We start from the raw sequence: 11,270 nt of genomic DNA, 5'->3' as shown, positions 1-11,270 counted from the left end.
TGTACACACACACTTGCATATAAATAAAAGAATTCACCTCTCGCCCTGCGGGAGGTCTATTCTTCAAGCTTGGGTCTTCTACCAGAGGCCTGGGAGCTTAGGGGTCCTGCGCAGTATCTAAACTGTTCCTAGGACTGCCCTCTTCTGGACAAAGATCTCGGATGTTGTTCCTGGGATCTGCTGGAGCCGCCACACCTAGTGCTCCAATTACCACTGGGACCACCTTCACCCTCCACATCTTCTCAAGCTCTTCTCTGAGCCCTTGGTACTTCTCCAGCTTCTTATGTTCCTTCTTCCTGATGTTGCTGTCACTCTATCACTACGGCCGCCATGTGGAATACTATGAATACTTTCCAGATGCAGTGTATGTATGACCAACAAATTAAAAAAAAAAAAAAAAAAGCAGCCCAACACCCACAAAAGCAGATAGATCACTCATTACAGATTTTCCTTATTCAACTTATTCATAAGCTTCATAACAATGCCATGTGTTTACTTCCCCATCGTGCACAACCAGACGAGCCCAGACATATCTGACAGTTTGACACTTTACACTATTTCCTTTGCTTCCTTACCTGAGTGAGTCCTGAAGTGCATTTCTAGACTTGACTTGACTTTAAATTCTTTCATGCAGACCTCACACTGATGCACAGCAACTTTCTGCAGTCTTTATTAATGCAGACAACAAAAGAAAACAACACTTGCCAAAGTTACAGGCTACTCTGGAAAGGAGATGCAGAGAGAAGCCGGTGACAACAACAACACCACTACACTAGAGAACAAGCCCGTGGTTTGTATAACATACTTCTGCCAGACTTTCTTTCCCAGATGATCACTTCCGTAGTGGACTGTCAGGTAATCATGGCGTCTGAATCACTCCTCACACTGCTGTGCTTTCTCACCTGTAATAGAAAAATAAATACTGATTGTGGTGAAACTTGACCTAAGTGGCTAAAGAATGGCAGGAGACAGATGTTGTCCAGTGTAGCGAGTGATTTATTCACCATTTTGTGACCAAACCATATTTACAAAAAATAAATAAGAAACTCAACTCCAGAGTTAACTCAGTTCAAATATAAATAACTGAACTTAAATCAACAGAAATTAAGGTTAACCTGCACACAGCTACCCTGACCTGGTTCTTTCCCTGAACACCTGTGTTCATCTGCTTAAATAGTCCACTCACCCCTGGACTATTCCATTCAGTAGGTAGGAGGAACATACTCAAACCTTTACTGCTACTCTTTACTAGCAATAAAGTCTCTACAGTGTAATCAATACACATTGCACCAATAAATTAATTTCTGTATAGTCTAAAATTAGGTTGATTAAATTACAAAGATTCTCCCCCTTCTTCACCTGGTCTCTTCCTGTGACCTCAGATTAACCCTTAGATAAGAACAGTATATATAACATAATAGCATAATATAACATAACATCTTGGTTTAAATTAATTTTGACAAGTTTGTTCAGCTAACATGTTATTTATTTCAACTGTTAAGTGGTTTAGTTTGAACTCACCTGTTGGGTCTGTGTTTCCACAAGCCCCGCTAATTCTAGAGACTTATTCATCATGAAGAAAACAAGACAGTCGATCGATCGATTACTTGCGCAAGGGAGGCCTCGTCCGTGTCCACCACGAGAATGACCCCCAGATCTGGCCTCCTCCCGCTGCCTTTTATTGAGAGACAGTTCACACCAAACACATCACAGCAAAGCAACGCCCACATTGTTCTAAGAAAAGGCATTGTATGTATATGTGTGAACTTCTGTAAGAATGTGTGTGTGTGTGTGTGTGTGTGTGTGTGTGTGTGTGTGTGTGTGTGTGTGTGTGTGTGTGTGTGTGTGTGTTATGTGAGAATGTGTGTGTGTAAGAATGTGTGTGTGTTACCTCCTGCTGACCAAAGGGTCATAAAAGCAGGAGCAACATCACAAGAAACAGATCTTCCAGATAGGATGTATCTGCAATAAAACACTACAGCCCCCCACCCAGAACCTCGAGAATCTGGGGGGAAGGACAGTGGAATTCCTTTCATCAGAGTTGGCAAGCATAGAAATGACAACATTTAACAATTCACTCTAACATTACTTTACCTACCTGTGTTCCAGGAACAAAAGGAGGAAATGTAGTTTTACTTCCTGTATTTATAGCTTCCTGGTTAACACCTGGATGCACAACCTACCAATACCTACGCTCTTCCACGAGTGGGGTCAAAAATGACCCCAAATAAAATCAATGCGTTTTTGTAATAAACTGGGTTGTTATGCCTCAAAATCTTTAAAATGAAGAGTTGTAATATTTTCATTTTCCAAGTATTCCTCATTAAACATGTTTGTGACATGATGCCATTTGCATTTTATTTATTTTTTCATTAATTTTAAGAAATGTCAGTTTTTCCTCTCGCTACCTGACTCTTTCACAAAATCAGTGAGTTTTGCAATAAACTAAAGACATTTCTCTCAGTTTGGTTAAGATGATATACTTTGTTCAAACAAAAGAGTAATTTAATCTTTGAGTGACACAATCAGGTGTCAAAACATGTTTGTGTGTCCCTATATGGAGGACGAACAGGGAACATTCAACAGGTCCAGAGACCATAACCCTGTCCACGTATATACACACACACAAATATTTTATCTCCTCTCACTGTGTGCAGCTGTCACAAACACAGCTTCTGGCTGTGACCATTGCACACAGGGGTACTGCATTTCCAGCAGAAATCAGTGGCTTTGCGATCTTTGTTTCTTGGACCCAACTGGCACCTCTTTCTCTTCTGCTGGCTCTGTGTGCTTCTTTCCTGTTGCCGGATCGCAGCACTTTTTGTCACTCCACATCTTCCCATTGCTTCAATGATGTAGGTTGGTAGGGTTGGGGTACCTTCCAGTCGACTTTTCATGTGAGATGTCACAAGCTCCATTGAGAGCTCTGTGAGGAAGTGTCGTTGTCCATCGGTGTCGCCCGTGTAAAATTCAGTGTCCTGAGCCCTGAAAAATGAATAGGCATTCAGACCGGTGACATCAATCATGATGTATCAAAGCACCGTGGGCCACTTTTAGGTCTGGCGTTTGCAAGTGTAGTTGCCAACCATCTGGTCCATAGTATCTACTCCTCCTTTGGTCTGGTTGTAGAAGAGAACTGCTTCTGGTTTTTGCTTTGGGCTGTTTTCATCCTCCATCTTGCTGTGGTGCATTGCGCTGAGCAGCAGAACAGCCGTTCCCTTTTTTCTCACATAGCTGATCATGGTCACACTGCCATTGAACCCATATTCAGTGCCGTGGACCTCTCTAGACCTGGAAGTCTTCATAACTGGAGGAGTGTCTGGCTTCTGGTTCTGTCGCAAAGTTCCCACAATAGTAAGACCCTTCTCCAGGAGATGATCTGCAAGAGGCACACTGGTGAAGACGTTGTCAGTGTTGATGTTGCGACCTGTGTGTCTGAATCCACTACACAACTGATGGACAATGTTTTCCCCCAGATTCTTCTGGATATCTTTCCCTGGTTGTCTCCCTAGGTACATAATCCCATCAATTGCATATGGGGTGGGTGCATCACACAAACCAAAAGATTTTAATGCCATACTTGGCAGACAGATGTCTAAGGGGGACAGTCAGAGATGCAAAGAATTAAAGGTTCATAGAAGATTCCATAGGAACTGCTCGGGGTCATTTTTGACCCCACTTGTGGAAGAGTGAGGTAGTGATACAAAAACTTAAATTTAATTTTTTTTTTTTAATTAATGAAAAAATACATAAAAATCAAAATGGCCTCATGTCAAAAACTTGTTTTATTAGGAATACCTGGAATATGAATATATTACAACTTTTCATTTTAAAGATTATGAAGAATAGCAACCCGTGGAGTCATTTATTCTGATGTTTGGTCAGGCGATCGTGGCATGTGAAGGTTTTCCCACAAACATCACACTCATACCGCTCATCATCATGGTGGACTCTGAGGTGAAGCCTGTCCAAGGAACAGTTTGGCCAATATAGAGAACTATAGCTATAACAAAGGCATGTTAATAATTGAGAGTTTGAAACTTTTGTCATCATCAAGCCTCTCCAAAAGTCACTGGACCCACCTGTAGGCGCTGTCACTATGGAAACATCAGCCACAGATACCACAGAGGTCCGGTTTCTCTCCAGTGTAAATCATCAAGTGCTCCTTTAAGGTTGTCCTGTGATGAGAACATTTCCAGACATGTTCCAGTTACTCTGGTATGATGATTTTATAAATGTTTAGTTGCGTGCACCTTAAAGTCTTCTTTCTGAAAAATGGGAAAAACACAGATTTTGTCAAATCCTTCCGCCTCATATGAATTTGGTAAAAACAAATGTTCTTACTATACACCTGGAAACATTTTTAGTTGCTAGGCAGCCACGCCAAACCTGTTGGGGTGCTGTAAACTCAAGTAAAGGAGAATCTAACTGTGCTTTCTTATGTTTTTCCTCATTTTTCCTGATATCTGTTCCTTAACAAAAACACAGAGGTTGTAGAGATCTAGCTGACAATCAGAGAAACTCTGATTTCAAATCAAACACACATTAACCAGAAAACCTGTGCTTCTACATGTTTGATGTTTCGTAATGGTGACCTCTGATTACAGCAATCCGGGAAGTCTCTTTGAAATCTGGGATCTAGAAACAACATCATAGAATTTATCCAAAACATTTTCTGAGAAATTCAGGATCAAATGAATAAACATGGACTTTTTCTGTCATATAAACGTGAAATGCTGAAGTGTTTTCTTGACGATGACTGCGCTTCACGGTGAGAAGGACTAAATATTCACAGTAAATGAGACAACAGGAGTAAAAAAATTAAAATGAGTCTTTTTATTTATACAACATGTGTCTAAGAAATATGGACCAGAGCCAGAGTTACTCAGCGCAATGTTTACTGTGTCCTGACTACTTAGTTCTTTGTGGGAAATTCCCAACAATTATTAACTCGTCCAGCAGAACACGGCTCTTTACTCTGCCTTCACATCGTGCTTTCATTGCTGCAAAATGTGTCTCAGGACTCTTGGATTTGTCCTCGTTTTGTTTCCTGGATTGCTTCAAGGTAAGAAGATTCAATTCTGTTATACACAGAAACGATTTTAGTTTGTAAATGTGAGACTTATGTGGGATTTTTAAAAACATTTTTTATTGTTTCAGCACAGGGTTGTGATCCTCCCAGACTGGTTCATGGTAACTTTCTCCCCAGACAAGAGACTTACTCTGACAGAACCACGATCACTTATTCCTGTGATAACGGATATAAACCTGTAGTGGAGGGTTGGTGGGCAACCAGTACCTGTGAACGTGGAAAATGGTCTCATGAACCACAATGTATAGGTAGGTCAGTCCTGGGAATGGTGAATGTGCTTTAAAGCTTCAATATAAATTCTGTTCTTAAAAAATGTCATTAGTTTAGATTCCCTAATAAATAGACTCATCTGAGAAAAAGAACAATGAAATCTGATTATTTCAGTAAATAAATATAAAAAGCAATAAAATCCAATAGCAGAATGGTGAAGTTTAATTTAATGTTTTTGTGCCAAGTGTAAAAAAATTTATTTATAGTAGTTTTAAAGAAGTACAATTTCAGGAATTTCAGTCTCCCACAAGGAAAAATAAAAAAATATCTTACAGTAATTCCTTGAAATAACTATTCACAACATTTAATGCGACATGTTGCTGTTCGCAATCAGAAAGTTTTAATTATGAATTAAAAGATACTCTGTGAAATCTCAAAGTGTTGATGGTGACTCTGGTCTGTTCTTCCTCAGATGAAAGCAGCTGCCTTCCACCAACTATTCCCAATGGAAAGTACCGTAAAAACTCAAACGGCTGGTATGAGGATGGAAGTATACTAAGGATAACATGCGATGGAGGATTTGAGCACCAGAACCAGATCAACACCACTACCTGTGGAAATGGAAAATGGTCCTCTGCACCAGTCTGTGAGAGTAAGTCTGCTACATGTTTGACTCCAGTTAGCTGTTCAACACTTTTTTCTGCTTCTATTCATGACTCTTTTTTTTACAGGAAGTATGAGTGCATGCAGTGCACCTCCTAAAATCCCCCATGCGGTCATCATTCATGGATACCAGGAGGTGTTTGCAGCAGGTTCAGAAGTGCAGTATGAGTGTGAAGACGGATACACTGCACACACCAAGAAATCTGTTTGTATACAGGGAAGCTGGACAGCAGTGCCAACATGCAGTAAGCTGACTGTTTAATGAGATCTGCATTTATGTATTTACTTTTTCTTATTCGGCAATAATCCACAGTAAGTTTAAAAACAAGTAATCACATGACACTTGAAGGAATATAGAACATAATCCAGGAAGTAAATGCACCAGTGCATGAATATGATTGGTGGAAATCATCGTGTTCAGAAAAATAATAAACATTTGAACTCTGTAGTCTGCAGATGCAGAATGTGTCATGTTTACATCCTGTTCTGCTGCTAATAATCAAAGTTTTAAAAAGTAAATATATAAATATAAACATAAAACATAAAAAAAACCAATAATTTCATTGAAAATTATCATAATTTTTTTGAAAGACTGAAAGAGAAAACGTTGACATATTCTGAGTTATTTAAATTAATGAAAACTTCTCAAAGCCATGACCTGGTTAGGGGCTCTGGTGGCTCTTAGATGGTGTTTTCCTTGTGGCTGCGTACAGAGGAGATGGGGGAGGGTCTGTGCTGGCGGACGTTGGTTACTGGCCTGGTAGCCTGGCTGCCCCTGGGTGGGTTCGGGACAGGCGTGGAGGCTTGGGGGTCTGGGGGTGCTCCACCGCCGGGACTGGGGCTCTAGCTGGGCCTTGGGGGCTTGGGTCCTGGTAGTTGTGTTGCTGGGGTTGTGGGTGGGTGGGTGCATGGGGGTTATGCCCCAGTGAGGGGTCTGGGATGTGGGGCCTCCCTGCTACTGCAGATAAGGAGGCGGTCTGCTTGCCTCCACCCCAGAGAGAAGGGTTACATCTCCTGGGTATGGTTTGCCCCTCTGGGGGCAGGGGTACCCGGACCTGGGATATATAGAGTATGTTTGGGGAGCGTGAAGGTGTGTACAGTGTCTATTTGTGTCTGTCTCCACGTCGGGTGAGTGCCGAGTATTTGTTTGTGTATATGGGGTTTGTGTCTGCGAGCGCCTGTTCGTCTGCATCTATATGTCAGCTTGGGTTCACTGTTAGCATAGCACATCCATGTTAGCAGTGTATAAATGGATGGTTTAGCATATATTAGCACAGGTATCAATAAAGGACTGCCATATTAAATACTTTTACTAACCTCAGGCAAACGGACAGGCGCTCTGCAGGTGGGATTGAGCGCCTGTAGTTGGGTTAGACTCCACCTCTCTGGGAACATCTCAGGCTCTCCAAGGTATGGAGGCATATCTCCCCTCACCACACTCTCTGCTGGTGGTTGATGCCCTCAGACGTTGGTGTGTTGGTGGTTCTTGGTGTCTGGGGCTGGGAGCTCATGCATGTACCGACTCACTCCTGGTGGCCGATTGGCGGGGCCTGGCGCCTGTGGCCCAGCTGGGCCTGAGGCTCGGTCCTCTCTGGCACAGCTGGCTGCCGGCAGAGCCCACGTGCACGTCACTGCAACCCCCTCTGGCCTCTGCTCCGTGGCTGCTGGGTGACCTGTCTTTTGGGGCTCTCCTCAGCTCTTCCCAGCAGGGTGGCACAGTTGCCCCTGTGGTGGTCCTTGTACTCTGGGGCCTCTGGATGTCTGGGGCCTGGCTCCTCCATACCTGCTTCATGCCCTGGGGGACGGGGCTATGGCTCCCCACACTCCCTAGCAGATCGTTACATGGAGAAACCTTTTGAATACAAGCGCGCTGATCCACACAGGTGTGCACACAGGTGTACTCATGGGTGTTCACAGACACAAACTACACCTTTCTTGGCTGCTACCTCAAAGCACATTGTGCACTGTCGATCTTGCGTACTGCACAATAACATGTAATATTCAGTATCTACTGTTAGCTAGTTTATTGTGATGGTGTTGTATTTATTATGTTGCTCTGTTTTGTTTGTTTTCTCTTCTGTTTTGTTTTCATCTCCATACAGGTGATCCAGGTGTTTTGTTTGTTTTTCTTTTTTTTCTTCCCCCTTTCTCACCATCTCTTCTCCCCTCTGGTTTTCTTTCTCTCCCTCTCTTTCTTTCATTCTCTTTCCCTGTCCTATCCCCCAGTCATGTCTGTCCCGTCTGTAACAACCGAAAATAAAATAAAATAAATACATAATTATAATAAAGGTCAATCAAATGGACCAATATGACAAGGCCATGATGATCCACTTGGTAAATTAAATACACTTGGCATCTTTTTTGGCCCTCAGACAACAATTCTGATGGCTAAAGATCCAAATGGGACAGGCAAAAAAAAAAAGAAAGAAAGAAAACTTTTCAAAGCAAAATAACTGTTTTGTATCTTTCAGGATCTTCAAATGAGAGAGACACACGTCCTCGTTATACAACAAGTAAATAAGTACATTATTTTCTCCTTGAATTTATTCATGCTGATGAAATCAGAATGTTAAGTGCATTACCTCGGCCACAGTTTGATATGTTTTCAGAAATATTCCTGCGTTTTCATTTCAGTTCAGAATTGCGGAAACATCCCTGTTATTGAAAATGCTGTTGCTCTGCAAACTTCACAATACTATTTGACATACCGATGCCAACGTTTGTACAGATTAGTGGGTCCAGAAACAGTGAAGTGTATCAGCAGTGGTATGTGGTCAAACTTACCTGAGTGCAGAGGTATAAACACATCAATGATAATCATTTTTATGGATCTGTGTTGGGGAGAAATTTTAATTTAATGGTTGTTTCTTGTGTCCAGCTAACTTCTGTGCTGTCAACACCAATGACAATCCTGAATACATATCTGTGGGAACTGTGTACATCGAAAATGGTGAGGAAGAGAGAGTGGAGTGTGTGAAACCACACAGCTTGTCGTTTAGATATTATTCTATGGTTCGATGCATCAATGGAAGAGCGGAGGCAACTGAATGTAAGTATTACTGTAAACTCTCTATGTTTGAACGTGTCAGTCAGAATAAAGTTTTCAGTGCTGTGTTGCCTACATGTTAACACGTTTTTATTACCTATAAGAAAGAAAACTTTTTAATAAATAAAACAACTGAACATGAATCGTTTTAATAACAATTACATTTTAAAAGATCTGAGCACTTAATGTCTCTCAGTGTCGTTAAATCCAACCATGCTTTTACAACTTTAAACTCCTTTAAACAGGCCCAGAAAAAACAACAGCAACTCTGCTGATTCACTGATTCGTTGTTTCTACCTTAATTTGTTGTCACCAGAAGTACTGCACAGCCACCTGTCACACCTTGTAGTGTATGCTGCCGCCCTGACAGCTTCCCTTTCCCTGCACTAATGCCTGTGATGTGGATAATAAAATGAGTAACTCACATTTTTCCCCACATTTATTCTGTTTTTAAACCTGAAATTATCCTTGGCATTTCCACTTGGCAATTTCAATAGATCTTATAGACCCAATAAATATGTATTTCTTTAACATATGCAGGAAGGCTTTAAACAGAGTTTACTGTGTGATCGCCTTTAATGAGGCTGATATATATGTTGTTTACTTTGTGCTTTGTGTAAACACAGGTGGACTATTTAGTAAACAAACATATCCACTTCTATAGAAACTTCTGACTCTAAACAGTATCCCAGTAAAGTCGATTCAACAAAATATTAAACCTGATGAAAGCTGCCAGCAGCTTGTAGACATGTAGAAAACTGAACACACCTCATCTGCAAATGTTAAGTCACTGAAGTGTTCACACTGAGCTTCTGCATCACTGTTTACAGGTTGTAACAGGGTGGAACATGCAGCGGTGAGTGTTCCTCTTTAAAAGAAATGCTGTTATTGCTCTGATCTGTCATTTAACGATGTTTCAATTGAAGAATCACAACTTGATTTTTATACTTAGTTTTCACAATTTGTTTATTTTCTCCTTTGGTTTTTACATTTTAAAAATTGTATTATATTTGTAATTTATTCATAAAACATCTGCTCTTCTAACCAGGGAGGTCTATTGTGTGGCTAAACCTGTAGCTGAGGATTTGCTCAGCACTTTGGAGCTTTTAAAGGAGGAACCTGACTTATGATCGCATCGTCACAGCCTGTGTTAGCTTTTCATTTTCATCTTCAAAAATTTAAGAGAAAATGGTTTGTGTGCTCTTATTTGAGACACAAACACCACCAAACTGAATAAAGTCTCAGATTTTACCATCAAAACTGCTCCTGCTTTGTCTGTGTGTTTTATTTGTTTAGTATTTGAAGAGCACTGATTTAAACCTAGCTGTTGTCAAGTTTATATAATGGATTGTCATTTATGCTTAGAAATATTTACTCATATATGCTTAGAGTTTTATAATTAGTTGTAGATTGGTAGAGGTTTGATCCTTAGTAGTCTGTGGAGACTCTGTGTGCCTCCCAGAGCACTCTGGCATGCAATCACAACTTAAGGTCAGGAGAGAAGTTATATCTGCTCTTACTGATTTATAGGAGGACACCTACTCTGTATTTGGTTAAGTATAAGAGCCTTTTGTGTAGATAGACCGCTAGACTCCTGGCACCAGCTTTGGGGAGTCTTCACAGGTTCACATCTTGACCGGAACGACATCTGGCTCCGGTCCGGTCTCCCTCATGCATGAGTAACACAAAGAACTTTGCCTACTTGGTGTTCAATGCTTTTGCTGTGTAGTTAAATTGTCTCGTTCCAGCAGTGGGCCTGTGCTAGACAGACCCATCAGCTGTCCTGTTCAGGGTGACAAGTTGCTGAAAGTTCTCACATGTGGTTTATTTTCTGGATCCTCCAGACAGTCATGCACTTATAAACTCACACATTTCTTTTTGTTTGTTTGTTTTTGCAGTTTTGATTTATTGATGATGGCAAAAAGTTTGAGAAAAACTTCATCACTTTTTCCAAATATGAGGAATATTTAAAATATCGAATTGTCAAACAGTTCCGACCAAAGTTACGGGAAAAGCCTCATAAAAACAATAACTTTGTTTTTATTTCTTTACTGTTTAAAAGCTGAATAATTTCCCAATTACCAAAACACTTTCTGAATGTTTTTAATAAGGTTCTTACACATTTTATTGTACACACACACTTGCATATAAATAAAAGAATTCACCTCTCGCCCTGGAGGGAGCGAGAGGTGAATTCGGGGGGTCTATTCTTCAAGCTTGGGTCTTCTACCAGAGGCCTGGGAGCTTAGGGGTCCTGCG

The 11,270-nt window shown here is 41.0% G+C and overlaps 1 protein-coding gene across 2 annotated transcripts; it reads left to right on the top strand.

Moving 5' to 3' along the window:
• Nucleotides 1-4,954: 4,954 nt before the first annotated feature.
• Nucleotides 4,955-10,275, top strand: LOC146498090 (complement factor H-related protein 1-like). Of its 2 annotated transcripts, XM_085139214.1 has the most exons (9): nucleotides 4,955-5,065; nucleotides 5,161-5,340; nucleotides 5,775-5,954; nucleotides 6,034-6,210; nucleotides 8,437-8,478; nucleotides 8,600-8,761; nucleotides 8,844-9,014; nucleotides 9,842-9,867; nucleotides 10,060-10,275. In XM_085139214.1, the coding sequence occupies exons 1-9, from the start codon at nucleotides 5,011-5,013 to the stop codon at nucleotides 10,078-10,080; spliced, it is 1,014 nt and encodes a 337-aa protein (XP_084995340.1). In that variant the 5' UTR covers nucleotides 4,955-5,010; the 3' UTR covers nucleotides 10,081-10,275. The 2 variants fall into 2 exon arrangements, with proteins under 2 accessions (XP_084995340.1, XP_084995341.1); XM_085139215.1 differs by lacking the exons at nucleotides 8,437-8,478; nucleotides 8,600-8,761.
• The last annotated feature ends 995 nt before the right edge of the window (nucleotides 10,276-11,270 follow it).

This window comes from Neolamprologus multifasciatus, chromosome 18 (assembly GCF_963576455.1).
Source record: "Neolamprologus multifasciatus chromosome 18, fNeoMul1.2, whole genome shotgun sequence".
Lineage (NCBI taxonomy): Eukaryota > Metazoa > Chordata > Actinopteri > Cichliformes > Cichlidae > Neolamprologus > Neolamprologus multifasciatus.
The sequence above is the reverse complement of the archived record's forward strand: the minus strand, read 5'-3'. Positions and strand labels throughout refer to the sequence as shown.